The sequence below is a fragment of the Calidris pugnax genome, unplaced genomic scaffold, assembly GCF_001431845.1.
Source record: "Calidris pugnax isolate Ruff unplaced genomic scaffold, ASM143184v1 scaffold211, whole genome shotgun sequence".
NCBI lineage: Eukaryota > Metazoa > Chordata > Aves > Charadriiformes > Scolopacidae > Calidris > Calidris pugnax.
The window spans coordinates 4,423,181-4,447,700 of NW_015091083.1; the positions used below are offsets into that span (position 1 = coordinate 4,423,181).

At 40.2% G+C, this 24,520-nt stretch overlaps 1 protein-coding gene across 1 annotated transcript; it reads left to right on the plus strand.

Moving 5' to 3' along the window:
• The first annotated feature begins 287 nt into the window (after positions 1-287).
• On the plus strand, positions 288-22,222 carry BDKRB2 (bradykinin receptor B2). Its single transcript, XM_014957412.1, has 2 exons — positions 288-474; positions 19,300-22,222. Exon 2 carries the CDS (start codon positions 19,302-19,304, stop codon positions 20,445-20,447), a length of 1,146 nt encoding a protein of 381 aa, XP_014812898.1. The 5' UTR covers positions 288-474; positions 19,300-19,301; the 3' UTR covers positions 20,448-22,222.
• Positions 22,223-24,520: the final 2,298 nt, after the last annotated feature.

Consider the following 24,520-nt stretch of genomic DNA (forward strand, 5'->3'; position numbering starts at 1 on the left):
ATTTGATCTTACCTCTTTTAAAGATCCAAGTTCTCCAAAAAGCGGACTTGTTTAACTTTTTATTGTGTCTAACACCAGTAAAAAAATAAAAATGCACTCGCCATCCCCTAAGAGCCGGATCGGACTTGCGTGTGTGTGCACGCACGTGCTCATGCATAATTCTGGCAGCTGTTGTGCAAACACTTGACTGTTTTATACACATACTGGGGCACATCAATATTTTAGATGGATTTCATATTCAAATATCAGCGGTCTCATACTGGATACAGTAGACAAAAGTTGCTTTTAAACTACAATATGGGACAAAATCCAGGAATATGATGTCATCGACAGAGGGATGAGTCTGTTCTGTTCAGGGAGGGGCAGAAAACCAGAAGTCATACTCATTCACACAACAGAAGGAGCTTGGCTGTTCCTGGAGACGTTTTGCACTTCCCTCATTCGTGCCTGCCCAGTGGTGAATTTGTAGTCAAGGTATGTGTTTCTGCTTCTCTTTAATATGAAAAGTTCTCCTTATTTAAACTCAGTACAGTTTGTTGCTTCTTGGAAACCACTTCTTGAATTCTTAATATGTGTCTGGTTCAGTGATAAAAAAACCTGATGTTATTAAGGCTCCAGGAACACGTAGGAGAGAAATAATTGTTGCTAATGTGATTTTGTAACTTGACAGCTTTTGCAGAGCTGTAACATTTACAGAAAAATGCTTTATTTAAAGTTCCCAACATACTGAAGGCACAGGGCTTTTCACCTGCCACAGATACTACACTGTGTGTGGGTTATTGCAGGGTAAGGATTTCCTCTGTCTGGAAGACATTTCATGTCTCTAATCATACCATGGGCACACATTCTTTCATCTCACAAAAAACAAACAAACAAACAAAAAAAAAACCACAACCAAAAAGTGCAAGCACCTAACTTTGTTTTCAGCTGAGAAAATACCTACAAAATAGTAGGGATAAACCAGAGGCAAATCTTTTCTGTTCATACCAATCATTTTCTCTCTGTTTATTATTTTGATTGTAAACTTTGTGGGGCAGGAAGCATGTATGTGTGTGTACCTTACAGTGCTAACCTGTCTCGTCTGTGCTGGTTGAATGGCAAAGGCTAAACCTTTAAATCTTTTTCTTACGTTACAAAGAAGAAAAGTTTTGGATGACTTTTAAGCAGCATTATCAGTTTCTTTCTAACATCTGTATCCAATAAAAAAAACGCAGTAGGAGCATGATTTATAAGACGCTGATAAAAACGAAGAAAAGCTTAGAACTAGCATTGTAATTAGGATCATAGAATAAAAAGACCAAAAGTTGAAAGGTATGCTATATTTTAGCCATTCATTTTCCATTACTCAGTATCATAAGCAGCCATCTTAGCGTAATGTTAACAAAATAGACATAAAGCCAAAAGAGTTTAAATAGTTTGTCATTAGAATCCTTGTTTTAATACAGTGTATGTAATCTTACAGATGCCATCTCCTAAGATAAGAATATACTTTTATCTTGAACAGCTGCACATATTTTCTTAAAGAAGCTAGAAGATAGCTAGGAAAACAATAATCTATTTTTACAGCAGACTCTCTAAGATTGAAGTATGAGGATGCAGAGTAATATCAGTCATGACTTTTATCTTCTTTACTGTTCTCTGAGAATGTGCAATCATAAGAAAAAAATTAAGAGACGCATCTTTGCACTTCAAGTTCATTCATAGACTTCCAAATACAGTTGTCTTGTTTTCCGTGTGAACAGTGAAAACACAGAGAGAAGTGATAAATGTACCCAAGTTAATAAAATCTTTGGAATAGTCAGAGCAGAGACACCTCCAGAAAGTCTTTGTCAGGTTTTCCACTGGGCCCCAAACATGCTAGAACAAGATCAGTTGGGTTACTCAGAGTTACCTGAACATTTTGTACCAACAATCCAACACAAAAACTGTCTTTCCCAATGAGTTGGAGCTTCCTGAAATAAGGATCTCATCATTGTACTGGAACACAGCTTTAAAAAATTCTCATAGCTCTCTAATATTTGAAGTCTTTTCTCAGACAGAAAAAAAAAAGGAATTTAGTAGAATTTTAGCACAGTCATTTTGAAGATCCTAAAATTCACTGATTAAGAATAGTCAGTGTTTGATAGTCTGCTTTTCATGGAAAGAAGCTCTTAGAAACCCGATTCCCAAAGCATGTTTCAAAGTCATGGTAGGAAAAAAATCATATTGCAAATCCAGGAAAACTCATCAGAGAACAGAGCTTTGTTTTCAAAACAAATTCCCAACCAAGTCAACAGCAAAAGCACACCTGAACTCATTAGCAATGCTAATCAGTATAAAATTAAAAAAGCCCCAGAAAACAAATGCCATTTAGCTAAAACCTCTGCTTTTCTTTAAAAGTTATGCATAAGCCTACCTTGTTCTTTTGTTACTCGTGGTGATACATTATTTATTTAGAAGTAATATTAGTGCACCGGGATTGAAGAACCCTGGTCATGGTCCAAAACCCCACTAAGGACTTAAATATTGGAGAACAGACACAAATGGGATACAGATCAGAAAAACACAAGGAGCAAAGTTGCCTTCTGAAGCCTGCTATCTTCAGTCTGATGATAAGCAAGTCCAAAGCATTCAGACACAGAGGCAAGGCTGCTACCTGCAACATCAACAAAATCCTTCAGGACTCTTGGTGTCCTCTAAAGGGGTGGATTTGACTCACTTTTGCTGCTGTACTGTATTTACCTCCCCTGCACATTAACTCCTCAATTCAGCAAGGTTGAGCCGCTTTTTGTGAGCCCTGCAAACACGTCTGATCAACCAGGTTTCCAGATCCACTAGTGCTGAGCTACTCTAAGGTATACCAGAGTGGTGATAAGGTTGCAAACAGAGGCAGACTTCAGACTAGGGCTAATGTGCAGAGAATGGATCTGTCAAAATACAGAAATCCATTTCTCTCACTCACTTTATCTGAGATTACAGGTAAACTCCACACAAAAAAAAAAAAAAAAAAAAAAAAAAAGGGAGGGAGATACGGTTAGAGGTCCAGGTCTTTTTTAATATTAACAGGATTTATACGTGCACTCCCTGAGGCAGAACTGGCCACAGATGGTTTTCCTCCTGCAGTGTTCCTGCTTTAGCAGAAGGGACTACACCGCAGGCCTGTTCTTTGGGACCTGCACCCCTGTGTCTCTGGAGGTGCCCTGTCCCTTTGCCACAGCTATAGGATTTCCCATCAGCTGCCTGACTGACTGAAAGGCTGCTGCTCCGAGATGTCATGGGGTATAAAAGAAGGGCAGCAGGTTACCCTCCAGAAGGGTGGTGTGGGCCCCATCTCCACACACATGGAGCAAAGCACCAGCCCAAGCCACTGGCCCGGTGCACAGGGGGAACTGCCCGCAGACAGCAGGCAGGCCAGGAGACGGTTCCACCAGGTCCCCTGAGCATTTTTACAAAAAGCAACTGTGAAGCCTTCATAATTCGAAGGTGGGCCCTGATAATTAAACAAGTAAGTAGAAGGACACAAATATTGCAGTATATGTTGCTAGGTTTTGGCTCAGGCCCTCCTGCACCTCTCATCTCTTTCTCCAGCAGTCTTGCCCTGTAGAAAGCTATATTCTACACTCTCTATATTTTATTTGGCTTCTGCTCTCGATTACAACCTCCTTGAGGCAAAGCCTGTCTCTGTGCTTGCACGGCTTTTGCACATTGATTATCAGCAAAGCCTCAGATCATCTGTATCACACAGACAGTACGGCAACATCTCCAGAGCCAGTGCTCCGGGTCCTACCTGCTAGACCAGGGCAAACAGCACACCAAGCAAATGACCAGAGGAAGGGACACAAAAGGTGATACAATTAACCACACAGTCTAGATCCTCAGCTGGATTGAATGCTCACAGTGCCAATGGCATCAGCTGAATAAGGACACTTTATAGCAGATGAAGTCATAGGCATGTGCTAGCAGAGATGAGCGATTTGCTCTCCGGGAATCTGCTTACCAAACATGAAAAGGTAGCCACATCCTTTTTCTGGCTTCTTTTTTTCCAGAGGGAAAGGTCTGTGGAAGTCTTGTTTTCCTAGCTGTGAAATCAAGAGACAAGAAAGAAATCTAGGTGGTGGGTGTTCCTTTACATATCACAGCAGGCAAACCTTGCTGTGGGACACAGAATACACTCAACAATTTTTGACAAAATGACAAATTTTAGTCCTTATAACTGTACAGCCTGAGCTCAGTGCTGAACTCCTGGTCAGCTCAATGCTGACTAGAGTCACCAGGCTATTTATTGTAATGGGCTCAGCTCCTTAAAAATCTGCACTGAGCTCAAAGATGGATTTATTTCCTTATTTCTTTAGACTGAGTCATCTAAATCAAAGCCTCCAGACACTGTGTACTCTGGAGAGCTCTCCCACATGCTGCTCGTGCAGGATCCTGCCTTACCTGCTCCAGACCAGTTGATGGATGCCTGTTCTCCTTGGCATCACCTAGAAAGTTTTGCTGTTCCTGGTCCTTCCAACTCTGGGCACTGGGAACACACAAACCACTTTCTCCCAGAGTAAACAAGCAAAAGAGCAGGCAAAGGGTTAGTGGCACTAAAGGTGACCAGGAAATGTTTGCTGTGTGGAAATTCTCTCTCCTCTCTCTCTATACACACATAGACATGTATAGATACATGGATATATATACAAGTATATAGAAAACACAACTATTTACTGGCATCTTGTCAGAGAAGTAAAAAACATGTTCCTCTGCATAATTATGTTATCCATACCTGTTACTAGGGAACAGTCCTACGTAGAACCTCTGCCACTTCCTTCCTAGTTCCCACATTTTTACTTAGAAGAAAACGATCAACAAATATTTTCATCAGACATTTCTGATGTGCCCCTCTGTTAGGATCAAGATGGTCGCAATTGTTTATTTCTTCTCTTTTATTTGGGCAAGGATCTTTCTTTTTTCTTCTAGTTAATGGCAAAATTTCCAAATCATGAGGATCTGGCACTATCCCTCATGGGTAGATAAACAAGTAAAAGCAGATATAGTCTCACAAGCCTTCATTCTGTGTTGAGATTTACAGTAACAGTAAAGTAATAAAGAAGATAGACTAGCCAATTACAAGAATGAGTTTAAAACGTAGAAGCTTTCTAAATAGCTGTAATTCTTTTTTTTTTTTTTTTTCCTCAGTGAGTTACAAGTTCATTTTCAAAATGATAATATTCCAACCTGGTTAAAGTAGTCATAGTGAATCAGACATGAACGCAATTCATGAATGGCTGGAACATTGTTCACAGAAGTATTAATTTATAACATACTTTTTTTTTTTTTAAAGAGCATGTACAGGCACATTGCATATGACAGCCGTGTGTTCTCATTTTCCACATACCTCATTCCTCTAAGAAACTTTTTTTTCATTAAAAGAGTCACCTTATAGCCAAAAAATTCCAGCCAGCTGCTCAGCAACAGGGACATTTCCCAGAAGTAGAAGGAAGGAGAAGTAAGAAAGTGGAGTCAGTTTCGTGGTGTTTACTGCAGTATTATGGAACACTAGTTTTTTCTGAAAACATAAGAAGACAGAAATTTATTTTCTTCCACAATAGATGTAGTCTAAAAAATAGCATTCCAAACATGATTACAGCTCATTACTATATAGTAGGTGGCATCTGGAATTTTGTTCTGCTACACTTTGCTTCATGCACCACTATAGACAGGTTTATTGTATAAGTAGTTTCCACTGTGCAGTTGTGTCATTATTTTTTTTTTAAAAGGGTTAAGTGGAACATATTAATAAGATTTGGCTTAGGATAATGAATTCTGGTCGGTCAAATAAGTTTGCAAAAATTGAAGAAATATTTGATTTTAAATACTAGAATTATACAATTTTGAATTTTGTACTATTTTGAAGCTAGGTAAAATAAGGATCCAAACTGTGTAAACTAGCTAGGTTTTATAACATTTTAAATTAAAATCCCAGATAAATCTCTCATAACTTTGGTATATTCCTGACTCAGGCAGGAATCTTTATTTGTTGCTTGTTTCAGAAGCCTTTTCCCTCATGGGAAATTAAACCCTTCTTTTTTCCCCTCCTCCTTTCCTTTCTTCCTTCCTTCCCAGCAGCAGCATTTCTCCTCTATTTTCCTTAGCAGTGTTATGTTCTCTTCCAGAACTCGCATCCGCTCATTTCCTCTTCACTTGTTCCTGCCCTGACATCCTGCCACGAGCCTTTGCTGCCTGCTGCAGAAAACTATCGCGTGAAATTCCACACAGTGCTTTATGTTCTACAGCAGTTGCAAAAGGGATGGTACACAAGTTTAAAGGTGGCGTGATACTTAAAACTAGAACATTTTTCAAAATCAACAAAGCTGCTCAGAAGCCAAAGTTTAGGTTTCACCTAAAAACTCGGAAGAGCAGAAAGAAGAAGTGAAATTCCCACCTAGAATTACAGAATCTTTACTGTTTTAACAAAAACGAGAAATCAAAACCACAGAACACATGCACACAGAGACAGGAAATCTGCCTGGGAATGGGTAGCACAGATTAGGGGTTTTGAACAAGGCATCCTCCTTCTTAACCGAGTGCCTGAGGGATAAGCTATATTGAGTAGGGCTCTTTCATTCTTTCTTTTTTGGAGCTGTTCCACTTCATATAGATAAGAAAATATTTAGATGGCCAGACAGAGCAAGAGTATTTCCAGTAGAAATATGGTGTATTCCCACTTAAGAATTGTTGCCATTAGAGTTCCCCTGGGTTTTCAGCAGAAAAACAGACTACATTTGGATGTATAACCAATTTTATCTGCTGTGACTATAGATACAGACATTTGGATCTATAACCAATTTTATCTGCTGTGACTATAGAGGTAATTGCAATACAGTCTGAAGTTCACTATAGTTACTCTCTCACACACACACACTAGTTCCAGTATGTACATTTGGTGTTGAGCTTCCCTCTGTAGTATACAGGCTGGGGTGATTTTTAACCATGACATCTGAAAACTGACCTCTTTCTGATTGCAAATGCTGCGTGTACTGGCTAAGTCAGGAGCAGAGATACGAAAATAATACAAAATGACTGTCCCAGCTGCTCACTTTCCAATTGCAAATGCTGCGTGTACTGGCTAAGTCAGGAGCAGAGATACGAAAATAATACAAAATGACTGTCCCAGCTGCTCAAGCAGCAGCATAGCAGGACATGTTTGACCTAGGAAGGCAAAATGGCTTTCCGAAATTTATCATTTTAGAAGTGAAGCACGCTCCAGATTAGACTTCTCCTTGAGAAGGGAACTCACCAATGGTCGCACTGCCACACTCTACCCTTGGGATTTCTTAAAAGAGTATGAAATTAAAAAAAAAAAAAACAACAAATAAAACCAAAACAAACCATTGATTATTTTAGTAAAGACAACCTGCCATTTTAAGCAATGAGTATGATGTCGTGCTTGTATTGCCTTCCATGACACAAATCAGTGATGCTGGGGATCATTCACTAAGATGGTCCATGAGAAAAGCTTTTTAGGTGGTTGAAATCTGAGTTTACAGTTTAGCGTAGATTTTAGGATGTGTCTACAGCTACAGCTGTTGTCAGAGGTTTCATATTAAACTGAGACCATCTTAGGTAGCCCATGTGGTAGAGGTGCTAACTTGAACAACCTGGATAAATATGATCTCCTCTGATTTCTACCTGCTTGAAATTAAAGGTGTAATTTCACTTGAACATTATATAGTTAATCATACTTTCTACCCTATTCTGTTGTCAGAACCCAACATGCTGTTTGGAAACTGCACCATTACCCAGTGAAGCAGTCCGTATATCCCTTTGGTGGAAAGCATTAAGAGAACACAAGGCACTATTACTAATTTAAAAAGAGGACAGATTCTGCCTGCAATGCCCTCTGCACTAAGGACTCCTCTGCTTGCACATAGCCATCAGCATGTGGCTCAGCAATAGAAAAAGTAGTAGTGACTGAAACGTTTCCAGTTGCTGGTGGGGATGACTGTTTGTAGTTGCAAATATGTTTTGGAGAAGTAGTAGGACAGTTTAGAACATCTTTTATGTTTTTTTGCAAAATGCAACAGAGATTTAATCAACTCCAGAGTAAAATAATCATTTACCTGTATGATAAGAAATGACGTAAATGGGAGCTGTCAAAGAAACAGCTATTAGACTTTGGGACAGCAATCAGTCAGCCACACATACTATGAGCTCCCAGCTTTGCTATGGGAGACAGGCTTTTCTCAAAAGCCATACTTGTGAAAGCCAGTTATGAAAACGTGCAAAAAATGCTGTATTATTGCAAATACCCTTGAAAACAGCCTAAACATGATAGAGATTGGAGGCACTGGAGGTGGCAAATCCCTGCCTTTTTTCTAAATGACTGCTACAATGTTCTCGAGGTGGTAGAAGCAAAGTGCTTTCAGGGCACAGAGCCAGTTCATCTGAAAGGCAAATCTCTCCATTAAGTATTTAATGCACAAGGGGAGCAACACTGGCAAATACTGTTTGGCCGTTCTATTCACATTTGCTTTGTCATGAGAACTTAGAGTTGCTACGGAGGAAAAAGAGCAGTATTTAAATTGCTAAGAGAAAGCAGTAGTTGAACTGAGCTGAAGAGGTCTGGTAGGGGCAATGCAACAAACAGCAAAACTTTAGAGGACATCAACGTGCCTATCAGTGAGGGAGCCTTAAGTGGAGGTTTGTACCCTGCCTTTCTATGCCTCCACTACAGCAAGGGGAATAAAGTATCAGTTGATACATCTTCTGGTGAACAAAAGGGCTTCAGGACTTACAGTTTTTCCCACTTACTATTCCACCTCTGTTGCTCTATTGATATCATCCAGTGCTTTCTGCAGGATATTCCCATTGTTCTCTGTAATGAAGAGATCAAGCAATTTGTGTCACTGGCACACTTTATGTGCTCTCCTCTCTTTCATACTGACATCAGCCCTGTAACTACTTAATTAGTTGAACCCCAAGACTGGTTCTGAGAACTTACCCTAGGAACAGTTCTTCCAGCTCACCTCTCAAGAACTGTCGTCAGCCAGTTGAAAACTCACACATTTCTTTCCCAATTTAGCTATTTTCACCATGGTACTTGCAGTAGTTCTGGTCTATCTGGGTTTCAGGAAAGGTGGTTTTCTAATGCAGGAAATTCTTACTTTAACAAAGAAATATAATCTAGCTGTGCAAGCCCCTCTTGATAAAATCACTAGCATTTCATTTCTTTATCACTGGACACAGGTTACCTTAGCTATTCACTGGGCTCAAGGTATTGTCTGCCACTTCATAGATGCATTGTGCTGTTTGATACCATCAGACCTGCCATTTCACATGCCACTAAACTCCTGCAATGGATATTAAATGGGTCTCACAACATTAGTGCATTAAACTCCTTGAATTTTGCAGTGGGACGGGGTAGAGCAATCCCTTTTCTACAGCAGAGAATCCACACGGTGCCTGCAGTGCCCAGGGGAGGGGATATTACGTCGTTTGACACTACTCCAACCTGTTAAATCTACACGTCACATCATAAAACTCAGGAAGTCTCTCATTTCTCCTCTTACTTCAGTTAAACTGTGTGGGTTGTCATCATTCAGCTCTGCAGACAGACAGCATGAGTGTTGCAGGAGGGTTAAGGGAGATGCAAGATTTCAGCCCTGGGACAAGGCTGGGGCTTTCCCAGTCATCACTGCCAGCTGACAGGGAGCCCTGTGTGGTTCTGGTGCCAAAGCATGTTGCTCTCACTCCAAGCAGCACTTCTGCTGCTTCTCTCCCTGTATAAACGTGCAGGTAGGCTCACTCCCATCCATCGCTATTTGCAAGACAGTGCAACGGGGGAGGTATTATCAAGGTAGGCAGTGAGCCAGCTAGGGACAGGAATAAATTATGTTAATGGCTGATCATTTTCTGAGCAAGAGATCCAACGTGGAGTGCAAATTCTGCAGATGAAAAAGATGAGCAAAACATTACCTGACGACTGCCTTCTAGCTAACGATAGAACCTAGTGAGCTCTGTGAGTCTAAGCAAATAAGACTAAGCTTTGGGTTTATTTCACCCACACGACAAACCAAGTGTATTGTCTTTCTTCACTTATTTCTCCCTAGCAATAAGCGGGGCCTCAGCCAGCACTGTCTGCATCAGGCACATTTCCCTTCCCCTCCACGTGTGTGACTTGCAAATTTGCCCCCGACCTACATCTGCCATCCTCTTCTCTCCATTTTCCTCAGCATCTCCTCAGTCTGTGCCTTTGAGAAAGGGAACCACTCAGCCTGAAAGCTGAGATGAGTGGGAGTCTTAAACCAGTGTAAACCAGGATGTATCCTACCTTGGCGTTATTTAAACACCTACCTAGTGAAGTAGCAGCACTCTTCCTTGTGTCATTGCTGTAAGCCAGTGTTTGTCATCAAAAGCACCAAAGAACTGGAGAAAAGGAAGCAAAAAGCTTGTTACCACATGCAAAGTTTGACCCTCTACCCCTTTCCTTACCAAGAACAAAATATCATTTTGGACCAAATATGAAGATCAAGTAATGAACAGAAGTTAGACATGGCAGCAGAAAGACCCTAAGCTCAAAGATATGCTCAGAGTTTTCTGAATACAAGGCAAAGAACAGGATACCAGTGTTAGTAGGCTGACCCAGTATCATATACACAGGAAAACACAGAGCACTGATAAGACACAGTGTGAGAAGAGTAATAAACACAGGTTTAAGCATGATAGAGTGAAAGAGCAGACATAGTCTGTGGGTCTCCTATCCTGAACCTGAATCCTAGGCATGGACTTAATATTGGGTGACTGTTCTTCCCTTCTGCAGTGCTTTTGCAATCCCACTCCTACTGCAGCTCCTAGATTTCTCTCTCTCCTGACCTGACCCTGACCCTAATGCTGGTTGTTGGCTGAGCTTTGGACAATAAGCACTCATGGTTAACCTTGCCTGTTCTCATATGGGGAATGCCAAAAAGAACAGAACAAAATACACTGACAGCCTTGAAGAGTGAGTTTGTGGTCAGTTTTCTCTTGTTTGAATATTCTCCTTCTCAGGATGTCGAAACATTTTGAGCAAACACATTAAAATACACACGGAAAAAGAATAGATTCAGTTGTGTCTTGAACATGTTGTGTAAGAGTAATGTGCCTTGCTGTGAGAGAATCAGAAAGTTATCACCTTGGTTAAGGGAAACAAAAAGCTACTGTGTGAGGACTCCTCACGCCAGGTCTAAAGCAAAGTTGCATTAAAACGAAGGGGGCAGGAGTGGAGTGTCTATGAAGATTACACTCCTGGAGAATCGAAGATTAAAGAAACTTGAGAACAGCAGCAAGTAATTCTGTATTTACGAGAAGAGAGAGAAGGAGTTATGAGACATATTTTCCAAAGACGGAAGAATTAGAGTCATGTCCCTGCTTCAACAATTATTTCAGTATTTATGCACAATTGAAATAGCTTAATCAAGAGAAATAGTCTCAATCAACATTATTTGATAGCCTTATGGCCTTTTAGTATACAGGCAGGTGGATCACCTGAGTTCTAGATTTTGTTCCAAGTTAAACAGAGTGGAGACTTGGAAATAGGTCACTCATCTGCCCAATGACTAGAAAGAGAGGAACAAATTGGCTTATGCGTGATTACCACTTAGATTTGAGAGCATTATATACTTCATTCCTTTGTAGACATATATCATGTTGAGAAGGCTGGGGATGGAGAAAAAAATAACTCAGTAAATCAGAACAGCCTAAAGTTTCTCAGAGTTGTTTGAACAGCAGAAATTCAAGTGTGTGCTGTCTGGGGGAAGGAAGGCAGTGACCTCTGTTTTCAGAGTAGTTCGATAGGTTTTTTAATTAATCTTCTTTCTCTGGTAAAACGCTAAAAGTTGCTGAACAAGTACAGAAAGTTCTTCTGCTGTGTTTACTAATCCATCACTTACAAAGCGGAAGGGAAAAGCCGCACAGCTTTAACATAATAGAAACCTCTAGGAAAACAAAACATCAAACCAGTTATTCAGGTCTAAATTTAACTTAGGGAATTGTTGCTGTAAGCACATCACTATGTACAGGTCTTGTGTGCATAAAATTTTCAATTCTTGATGTTCCCAGAGTTCAGACCTCATTTATATTTATTGCCAAAGTTGTTCAAATATTAGCAGAAGTTTTACTGTTAAAAAAACAGTTGAGGGATTTACCCTCATATTTCATTCCTTTGTCCAAACTGCTCCTTGCTACGATATGTCCCAAAACAACACTAGAACAGTATTCAATGGATTTGGCATGTTCTATTATTTATTCGTTTATACCCTTCCCTTTTTAATTTAATGAAGCTTTGAAGCAGCCTTTCTCCACAATAGGAATGTTCTCACCCAGTGTATTACCCATGGCAGTGCTTTTCCGGGATACTTTCTGAAATCCAGGATCTATGAAAGGTTTCCATTCAAGAGGAATTACACAGCTCTGATGAAGAGCTAAGTGAGCTAACACTTGCAACAAAACTGAAACTAAATCTTTATGGCACTTTGTTTTAATAAGTTCCCAATAAGTTTGCCCCACCTCTCCAACCAGCCCTTGTGCTCACCACTGACCGGGAATAAATCATGTAGCATCATAACAGCTCATCTGATAAATTTTCGGAGGAAAAGATTTCTGAGAGACTGAATCCACTCACATTTTTAAATTACTCTCAGTAAAATTACTGCTAATGAACAATGCAATAATACATAGCACTTATAAATATTAAAATAGGATATTAAAATAGGAATGATAGATGATCAGAGCTGTATGGGTTTTCTGACTAAATGTATGTTTGCTCTCCTCCATACTTCAGAGAAGAAACAGGAAATATTGCTATGGGGAAAGTGGTTAATTTAAAAAGTTATTCCTTGCTGAACATTTCTAGCTTATGTTGCCTTTGAGATAGAAAGGCTAAAATGTGGATGGGCTTTAAGTCAGCTTTGAGCAATACAGAGTTCTCAGGAATGACGAAGGTGTTATGAACATGCAAATTTGTAAAAGGTCAGAAAGTCAGCAAAAGTGAGTATATGGAGGCAGCTTGAGTTTTTTTCCTGTTATTTTACCCATAGATAATACTCTTTTTCAGAAGATACACAAAACAACCAAAGAAAAAAAACATTGCCTCTAGCTCATTTTCTTTAGCTGTTGCCAAGGTACCACAGAGCTTTATGCAGCATTCCTGTTCCCCAGAAGAAAAGAAGCGGGAATTTTCCTTAAAACAGGACTAAGCCAATGTCCAATACATTGAGCACTACATCAGACTCATTCATTTCAAATACGGACCCAAGCCTGCTTTATTCTAATTTTCAAATACTTGAAAATACTTATTTTTAGCTACTTCTTCCGGAAGAAATCAGCAGCTTCTCTTTTTGGACTCTTAAAACCTGGACTTTTTTGACAGATTAATTCCCAGGAGACTCTTTTCCTTATTGTCCTTCGCTATAATTCTGAATTCCATTTTACAGCTGTAATGCTGTATTTTATAGTCCCTTTAATTCTCTATTAAGCCCAAAGATTTGCTATTTTTATGGTGGAGTTATGCCCTACACCCTCCAGTCTTAGTCCATCAAGGGGCAAGGGAGCTGCAGCGGTGTCTGAGGGTGCTGCAGAAACTCCAAAGTATCTTGCTTGTCTCCAGAACACCATAGCTCTCAGAGGTCCTGTATCACGTACCATCCCCATGCAGACATCACAGATACCTTTCAATTCCCCAAACACACATATATTCAATTATCTAAATTGCCTCTCAAACACCTGGATGCTGCTCTCCCTCAAAATCACAGATATTTTCTTTTTATCTCCTCTGTACACACTGAATACATTCTCTCAGGATTGGTATTGAAAAGAGAGGCAAAACTCCCCATTGCTATGCCAGACCAAGTTGGCAACAAATGTAAGTTTCTATTTTAATTTCCTGTGCACTCCTCCTGCTCCACTGACTTAATGTCTCTGCTTCAGTCTTCCAGACAGAGCTGGAATTGAGTGGCTTCATCTCCCACCCAAGGCGGGAAATAAACAGCCGCTTCTCACCTTAGACTCTTTGATATTAAAATAACGGCTTTAACAGAACAAACAGAACAACTTCCCCCTCCCCCCCCCCATTTTTCCCAACATAATTGATATAAATGCCTTAATGATAACTGCAGAACAATGGCTGTCATTCCATGGTGTGCAAGTTTATACACCAAAGATTATTGGCATTAGCATTGCAATAATCTGAATATTTATTACACGTCAGGCCTTGTTCTTACAAAACACATAACCAAGACCATCATAACAGTTTAAATATTCCACTATATCTTGGTATACAAGCAAATGTTTAGCATAGTGCAAGCGAAGATTAACACCACCAGTGGAGGTACTAATGGATTAATGAGTCCAGCAGCTGTATGACTTCATCCAGATCCAAAATGGGTTGTGAAAAATGATCACCTGATGCAGTGTGGGCATTTCCCCAGTTGGGGAGTAAAGTGGTGCACCAAATGGCTTAGCTGTCCCAGAGCTTGCTCACATCCAGTAGCAGCATTAAATGAGCTCTGACCTTTTTCCCCCTGCACTTGCATTGCTTAGTTCACAGTACTTTGATCCTGAAAGGGCTTTTTGTCCCACCTCGTCATATCCCACTTCTTTTCTTTCAAGAACATCTATAGGTGCCAGCACGTACAGCTGGGTTGTACAACGTTCCAAGGCTGACCACACTCCTGCACTCTGGGTGTTATCCTTGGCTTGCTGACACTCTCGTGCTTGTCTTCTCCCCAGTACAGTGCATACGGCAGGACAGACATACAGCTTGATCAGCAGGACACCCCACCTGGTTACCAGGCAATACCAAGGAGCATTAGTGACTGTGCACAGACCTCAAAATTTTGGGGCACTGGTGGGCACCACCTTTTCGGGGTCCCTCTTTCCTTCCCTGTAAACACAAACCAACAGTCCAGCAACTACAGTTGATTAACGACTTTTTCGCAGTCCTTCTGCAAGGGTCCTTCATTTGCAGCATTGACAGGATCCAGCCAGTGCTCAATGTATCCCTGCATTAGCCAACCCCAAATCCATCCTCACTTGGTCAGGGCAGTATCTACAAGAGGCACAGGTTTGGCTGCCACCAGCACAGGGCTGGTCACGGCTGCCTCTCACACAGAGCACCCTACAGACCTCTACTATCAAAACCTTGCCATTTGTGCCCAATGCTATTAGCAAAAAATATTCTGGAACAACATGAGACAATCACCAACGATCTGAAAGAGGAGGTAACTAATAGTAGGAAGTGAACTCCAGCAGGAGTCTCTCTTGATCAGTAATAACAGACTGCTTCAGCTGGGCAGTGTTTAAATCAAAATTGTCAGATAAAAATCTTTCTGAGGGGCCTAGCTGAGACATTAGACCTGTCTTGCATTGCACAGAAAGCATTTGTAGAGAATGTGTGAAGTGGTAATATTTATTTTCATTGAATTGTGATAAGCTAATGGCAAATAGGCATCACTTCCTTTTCTAAAGGGCTGTGGATGTGTAATTCATAATTTATTCAGTAGGCACATAATTTAAATGGGTGTCCTGTGCTATAGAGAATAGCGCTGAGCACATCATTTAAATAGAGTTTCTAAATAGATTATTAGAACATATTACCTTGTTCTCTCCTGCATTTCTACCAATGCTTTATTGAAGGGCACAAACTAACAACCACAGAGGCCGGTCACCAGAAGTCCCATGTCATGGACTTCGTCACATCCTAACTAGCCCCTGCATACTGTTCCTAGACCACAGTAATGAGATATAAGTAATTTATTTTAACGTCTTCTAGTGCTTTCCTTTATAAAAATAAATATAAAAGAGATTAATTGTAGGAAAAATGTCATAAATCAGTAGGCAGTTTTTGAGATGCAGTTTGTTGTAAGATAATTCCTGCTTATTGCTTTTCTGTTAGTCATATAGCCTTTATGACCACTGTCTGAATTACTAATGAACATCTTATTAAATATATGCATACATCCAATGTCCAAGCATAAAATAATGCACTTTACAATTCTTTCTTCTGGTTCACAGCCTGCTACTGGCAGAAGAAACAGCCTCTACTAATTGCATCCCCAACAGAACTCTGTTTTCAGATGACCTTTTGTTGGTCATCCATTAGTATTTCACTTCCTATGTGTTTTTACAATCTGAAGTGCTAGCATACACAGAAAAGGAGACTTGAAACTGCTGTTCGCAATTTGTTAGTGGCTTCTCTTGGAGCCACAAAAACTGGGCTTTGAGGTATTTCAGTGTTTATGAATACCAGAACCTTGATACCAGGCTTTGCTATAGGGAGATTAATTACAGAAAAGTATGGCTATCTATCTAAGGTATTATTTAAGAACTCAGAACATCAAAGATACCAAAAACATCAGGATAAAAATGAGTTGCAGTTAATAAGAGACATAGGAGTTAATATAAAATGTTTCTATAAATATATCAAAAGAGGATAATAGAGGAAAGTCTAGGCCTGTTACCAAAAGGAAAAAGGAACAGTAACTCGGAGAATGAAGTTCAATGGTGACTCTGCATTTTTCCTCTCAGAAATGAAGATCATGATGTAATATTTAAGACGATTGATTTGAACAACTGAATTTATGTGAATTGGGAAAGAACAAATTAAAGAATATATGGAGGTATACAAAGTGGCAGAGTCATATATAACCCACCCTCCCATGGTTCATGAATTAGGAGAGGAAATCTTTACTCTCAGTTTTTATGTCTGTGAAACCAAGGAGAACAGGGACACTACAGAAGAGAGGGCAAAACATAGTACCTATCTTGAAAAGGCACATATAGCAGAACCCAGGGATTTACAAATTTGCCAATCTCATTTAAATACCTGGAAAACATGACAGTGAAATATTAAATAACCAGTATATCCACATATGGAGGAGATAACCAAGTGATAAGGAACTGCCTATATAAACTTCTCAAGAATAAAGTTGTATCAGACTAATGCATTGTCTCCTAATGGATAAAGCAGAAGCAGTAGAACAGGCATATCTGGATGGTATCATCCTATATTCCATTGTGCTGAAATACAAACAAATAAAGTAGCAGAAAAATGCACTACAGGTGCAGGTACTCTGCTATACCTGGAAGGGCTCAATCAAAGATAAGATTTCTAACCAAAGCATTTACAACCTACGGTAGTTACTTGCACCTGGAAGATGAGAAGGGGACATAAGTCAGAATATTGGTATAGCATGCAGTGCGGATGGCATTTGCTTTCAGTAGAGAACTCCATATCCACTAGACCAAAAAGCTCCAGTTAACCAGTGTCACCAAAATCACAGGTCCCCGGACAGCTGTCTACAACATGTAGTGCTATGTAATAAGGGGGATCCACCAACCCATTCCCCAGATGCTGGTTGAAAACAGTCAGAAATCAAAAGGAAACTGGTGTCTCAAGATTGAGGTGGTTCTAACAACAACAACTTTAATTTAGAGGCAGGATAGAGGATGGACGTATGTTCCTGCAATTATATAAGGGCTTGAAAAGTTGAGGTTTTGAGAGGATGAACTTGGAGAATAAGAATATTTATGTTGCTACCAAGTCTATACAAATACTGTCCTTTGTTCAAGTTACAAAGGATTAGAAATGTGCATTCCCAACATTTCATTTTGTGCCCATAAATCCATTTTTATATTGCCTTGTCTTTCAAGGTTCTCAGTCGCACTCGCCTGGTTTATCCAGTTGACCTGTCCTGCCTTACACCTCTGTTATAAATTTTTCAGTATAGAGTCTCCTTTACTGTACTTCGTAAAATGTGGGTTTCATCTTTGCTTTTGGTTCTCAAGCACTACAGGACTTAATTATAACTAAGTACACAAAATATGACCACCATTTCTCAGTAATTCTGCATCCAAAAGCCAAATGCCTATATGCATATCGAGCACTGCCACTTACCAACCACCAAATCCAGTAACCAGGGTACAAATGAGAGACCCATCCTTTCAGGAATTACAAATGTGTCCCCTTTTTACTGCCAAGTTACCAGCTGAATCAGATAAATGTCTTAATTAAAAACACAGCTGAAAAGCTTCCAATCAGACCATAATATAAACAGTGGTATTTTAAAGACCTGGAAAAAGACAAACAGTATTTCTGTCACTCAGTCCAGAGAATTATATAAACAGTCTTTTATTTGAATAATGTCTCAGCATTCATTATCTCAGAGCACAACAATAAAAACCACAGTCAACATTTTAACAGTCCTGAGCGGATGCTGGAACTCCTGTTTGGTCTTAGGAAGAATTAAGTGCATATCTGATATTTATGCCCATAAATAGCTCCCTGTAAAACCCCAAGCTGTTCTGACCCCTCGAACATTTACAATGCAGCACCTGGTTTGCAGACTGTGCTCTTGCACCCGAATAGTCCCACCGCAGCCTGACTGCAGTCAGGTCCTTGCTTACGTGATGGCCACCATCTTTGCCAAACTGCCAGCCCACCCACTGCAGACCTATTAAAACCAAGCTCCCTCACAAAGGTTGTACCATTTACCTCTTGTGTGACTTGCTTGCTGAAAGAGATTGTAAAGCAGAGGCAGAAATCCACAGGTGGTTCCAGTGAGGAGCTGAGAAAGGCAGGCTGCTCGCAAACACTGATCCTTGCACCTGCGGCTTTCTCAGTGTGAGCTAGAGCTGCAAGGTAAATGTCTGCTGTGACGATCGTAAAATTTGGAAAAAAATATGATGTTGCGTGGGGAGGAAACACTACTGAATTCCACCCAATTCTTGCTTTACAGGAAAGGGTGTAAAATGTTGAGGGATGTGCCACAGGAGGAGCAGTTTAGCAATGTTTGAAGGGTCAGAACAGCTTGGGGTTTTACAGGGAGCTATTTATGGGCATAAATATCAGATATGCACTTAATTCTTCCTAAACACAAGACTCAGGAGGTACATCTGTCCTTTAGGAGACTATGGCTGCTGATACCCAAAGATAAGAAAAGAAAGTAACCATCAGCCTCCTCAAGGAATTAAAAAAAGACTTGCTGCAGCTTGGTTCTAGAGAAGACAGGCTGGTAAATGTTCTCTTCGGGTAACCTGTTGGCTACAATGTCTGCTGTCATTTTATTCCCTCTGTTTCACCCGCTTAACATCAGTACATGCAGATTAGTCTGATACTCCCTGCGAGTATTCAGGGTGTCTATGAGAAACAAACCCAGAGAATTGCTGGGTTCAACAGCTGGGTTCAAATTGCTGTTCAAAGCTACACTTTGAAAGCAGGGCCAGCTTTTATTATTCTATTTTTTTTCAGCAACGAGCTACATGTAGCAATCTCATGTCATCTTTTTGTTTTCCTCTGCACAGAAATGGTTTCCATCACAACTGAAAATGTTACCCAGCTTTACAACACCACAGCCACCCAGGAGCTCACAGGCACTCCAGCAAATTTCCACAATAATTCAGGAGTGCATCAGCTGAGTCAAGATATATGTATTAATCCACATGTATGGGAATGGCTACAGGATTTCCAGCCTGGATTCCTCTGGGTTCTGTTTGTTCTGGGAGCAATAGAAAATTCCTCTGTCCTCATCGTCCTATGTTTCCACAAGAGTCGCTGCACAGTGGCTGAAATTTACCTAGCAAACATGGCACTCGCTGACCTATTGTTAGTCTGTACTTTACCTTTCTGGGCCATTAATATTACTAATAATTTTGACTGGCCTTTTGGCCTGTTCCTCTGTAAAGCTGTCAACATAATGAGTAGCATGAACTTTTATTCTAGCATTTATTTCCTGACACTAGTGAGCATTGACCGCTACCTGGCCTTGGTGAAAACCATGTCTCTTGGACGGATGCGACGAACTGTCTGTGCCAAATGGAATAGCTTTGTAGTCTGGACGTGTGCTTTGCTCATGTGTTCACCTGCAATGGTGTTCCGAAATTTGCAATATTACGAAGACTACAACGTCACAGCCTGCATGCTTGTTTACCCAGCCAGCTACTGGAGGCCGGCAAACAACTGCTTGCTGAATATTGTGGGCTTTGTGATCCCCCTCTGTGTAATTACCTATTGCACCTTGCAAATCATCAAAGCCTTACGAAGCAGTGAGCTACAAAAACTGAAGGTAGTCCAGACAGAGAGGAAAGCCACCATGCTGGTCCTTGCTGTGCTCTTGCTGTTCGTCGTTTGCTGGCTTCCATTCCAGATCACCACATTCATCGACACAATCTCTAGCCTCACACACACTTCCAAATGCCTGGAACACATCAATGACTTACTGACGCAGATTGCAGTGTTCTGTGCCTATAGCAACAGCTGCCTGAACCCAATCCTGTATGTAATTGTCGGGAAGCACTTCCAGAAGAAGGCTGTGGAATTCTACAAGGACTTGTTCCCAAAGAGGTGCAGAAAATCACAGTCTGTGCAGATGGAAAATTCCCTGGACACTTTAAAAACTTCCATTTCAAGTGAATACCCAAGGAAAAAGTCTGATTTCCCATTACCAAAATAGCACAATTTGTTCATTGCAGGAAAAAAGCTTTCTAACATATCAGTCTCCAGTAACATCCATCTGCTACTGGTCCACAGAATAAACGTGTGGTAGTATTTGGTATTTGTGTGAAACCAGTGGTTTGATCTTAGTGGAAAATCCATCCAGAGACCTGCTTCTAATGTTGTTGGACGTTTGTCATAATTGAATCCTACTTTGTGGCATACTTAAATTTTCATGGCTGAGTATTTGATGCACATATCCTTTGAAATGTTTGCATTTCTAAGGTGTACATACACGTACATACAGCTCTCTGAATAGTATAGAAGCTACTGTCAGGATTGTGCAACTACTTATGGTACCCATACAGTTTGTAAGACTAAATTCTTGATTGGAGAGGCTTGTAGTTGAATAAGCTCTCATAAAGTAATCTTGTAGGAGTATTACTCAAATGTATTTTTAGATGTTCCCATCTTCTGGGCTTTTACTTTCTCTATTCAGTCATCCAAAACTATTTTGATTGATTGATAAGCTGTACCCTTTTGCAACCACTATGCCCCTGCTAGTTACAGGTTTACATCAGCTTGTATGCATGGAAAAAAGCTCAGAAAAGGTAAAGCAGAAATGGAAGAAAGGTTGCAGCCAGCTGCATGAAGTTAACTCAGTTTAGTTTGTACCAGGAAATGCTCTTCCTCTTCTGCATTGGGGTAAAAGCATTCACTTACTCCTTCTGAGTGAATGTTCTTTACATTCGTACCTACACTTCAGCTCAAAGACTTAGGTTTTAATATTCACAAAACATAATTAATATTTGTAATGTTATTTAATAGAAACATAGAAGCTCAGCACAACTGGTAGAATCTCACAAGTAGAAGAAACTGAGAAAATGAAGGAGAGCATCACGTAACTGCCTTAGAAATCTGACTGAAGCTAATAGGAGTCTTGAAAGTTCAAAGTATTCAAAAATGGTCTTTTCAGACTCTAATAACACCTGCGTTTTAGTGTAGAATTAGTCTGAGTGATTTTAACGCAAGATAGCTTTTCCCCAATTGGACTAGATTTATGATCCAAGTTGAGTTTACACAGAAGATGAACCCACAGCATACTGAACATTCAGTATACACTTTTACCTCTAGGAACCTTGATCGAAAACTGAGTTGGAGATGATCTAAAATCTTCTGGAACTAACAGAGCCTTTGTTCTTTTCAAAGCACTTAAGGTTACAACCTTAAAAGCACCAAGGGGAATGGAGTTTGGTGACATAAGTAAACTCAGACTGCTATTGCATGGTCTTTACTCATCAGAGCTTGAATAGGGCAAGAAAGTTCCATTTAAGATGGGAAATTTGTATTAAAACTTTGAATAATTAAACCCCCAAAATGCTCTAGAAGCGTGTGGATGTGCTATAAAAACTGTGGGATTTAGATTACTGTAGATGATTTATAGAAAATTTCCATAGGTTTTCTTTAATTATCCAGTATAATCCTACATCATAAATACTTCTATTGTTCATTCTTTATATTGTCCAAGACACCTATAACGAAACACTGCTAGGCTTTGTTATCTCCAGTGTTATCTCCAGTGAACAGCATGCTGTTCGTGCAATGTTTAAATAAAAGAAACTGCATTAAAAGGTTATTGAGGCAATAGAAGAGATTTTTGAGTATTTGGTACTGAGAAGTAAAATATAAAAATGTTATTATATTAATATGTCATTAATTTAAATCATGTAAATATGTAGACACATTATTTTGCTATGCAGTAAGCATATACAACATAAAATAAACTACTTTAAGAAACGAGATTTGCTGGCATTTTCTTCTCTAGCCCATATCCTGCTACTCAGGAATGACTTGTCAGAAGTGCAGCTGTTACAGGTACTGTCTTTTGGTTGCTGTTGTACCGAGGGAAAGTGAGCTGAAACCACAGAATTTTACATCGTTTTAAAGCTCTGGGTGAGCTTTCTTTACAGGGTCCATTTCTGAGCAGTGCCAACCACACTCAGTCCCTTTGGAAGCTGAAATCTTAATTAAGACAGCTAAGGATGCTGAAGTCTTTTTCTCTCTGCAGACGGCAGAAGGCACAATGTCGTCTCACAGACTGTTTAATTCATGTTCTTGCCCACTTTTCAGCACCCTCACACATTGTGCAGTATTGGAGTGTACCATTTATGCAGGTACCAAAGAAGCCCAAGAAATAAAGTGTAATGTCCAAGCTACATCTTACCTAACGGCAGTCTACAGTCCCACTCAGATGTTTGCCTTGTTCTCACAGAAACTAGGCAAAATATGAGAAGGGTTCTTGGTAAAATGAGGTCAGACACAGTCCTGAGGATCTCAGAGCTGGAGATGTCAAACTGTCATCATGTCACCTTTTTATTCCCTTTTATCCTATTCCCCTGCCTCAGCTCCCATCTTACTTCCTACCTGAAGCTGACGCCTCTGTGTGGACTTTATCCATGCAAACAGCTGATTCTGTGTTCAGTCCAATGGAGGTGGCTGGGGACCATTCCCAGAGGACCAGCAAGGATACCAACAGCCAGTACCCAGGAGGTATGAGCAGGGATAATTCTCAACTTTTCAACTTTTGGTTTTTTGGGTTGATTATTGGCTTCACCTGAAATGCAAAAGTAACGATCTTGAATGTTGTTAGCGCAAACACCTGATGGATCGTTGTGGACAGGACAAGGTTGCTCTTTTTTAAGGTAGGGTTTCTGCGGGGAAGCCAGGATCCTGGTTCAGGTATCCCAAATCCCCAAGCAGTACTTTAGCCCTTGAATCATCCTTTCACTCCATTCTTTTGTCAGCACATCATGGTTTTCCAGCCTATAATGGCTCCTTCCATATTTTGCTGCTTCAGCCTCTGTAAACTGTAGTTAGTAGGGCTTGATTATTACATGGTGATGCTAACAGGATCGTTTATTAGGAATTGTAAAGCATTGCACCGGAGTTTGAGATCTCCTTGGCAACCACTGTCTATAGTATGTGATAAGAAATCCAACCTAGCTGAACAAGGAATTTTACATCATAAGGTCACATCAGAAAACTTTTCTCCTGTTCCAGAATAGATGAACAGTTTTAGCAGATAATTATGGTGATTTGCAAACTGTTTCAATAAACAAAATCAAATTGTTAAATCATACTGTCCATTTTGGTAATTTGTTTGGTAATTTGTTCAGATCACTAAAGGCTCCAATGACATTAAGAGAAAGAGTTTTAATGGCTGGACTGTAGGACCAAGAGCCAGAACTCTGGAGACCTTTTGGATATGTGCCATTTGTCTACCACATAATGTGTTCAATAATTGAGTGAACAGTCTTAACTCTGCCTTCATCAACATATTTGTTTAACATTTCTGATCAAAGAGGGGCAGTTAGCATTTGTGAATTCCTAGAATCATAGAACGGTTAGAGTTGGAAGGGACCTTAAAGATCATCTAGTTCCAACACCCCTGCCATGGGCAATGACACCTCCCACCAGACCAGGTTATTCAAAGCACCATCCAGCCTCACCTTGAACCCCTCCATGGATGGGGCATCCACAACTTCTCTGCGCAACCTTTTCCAGTGTCTCACCACCCTCACAGCAAAGAATTTCTTCCTGATATCTAATCTAAATCTACCCTCTTTTAGCTTAAAACTGTTACCCCTCATCTTATCACTAAGTTGATAGTGATAACTCCCTGATAAAGAGTCTCTCCCCATCTCTCTTGTAGCCCCTTTCAGATTCTGGGAGGGTCTATAAGGTGTCGCCAGAGCCTCCTCTTCTCCAGGCTGAACGACACCAGCTCTCTCAGCCTGTCTTCACAGGAGAGGTGCTTTAGTCCTCTGATCATCTTCATGGCCCTCCTCTGGACTCGTTCCAACAGGTAATTCCTATGCAGCTCTAGCAAATGTGTACTTTTTGCAGGAAAGTCAACACAGACCGTGTGGCTGAAGCTCACATAAGCTTAAAACATAAACTAATGTGCTGTGAGTATCCTGAGTTGAAGGCATCAATACACAGATATGTTTTAATTATGTGTACGCAGCAAAAACATTTTGAATCTGAGAAATGTTTTTAAACTTAATCCTTCCCATTCCTTTAATTTGTGAT

Bases quoted from the DNA above. Each gene is read 5' to 3' on its own strand.
- BDKRB2 (XM_014957412.1), top strand. From the start codon at position 19,302: ATGGTTTCCATCACAACTGAAAATGTTACCCAGCTTTACAACACCACA.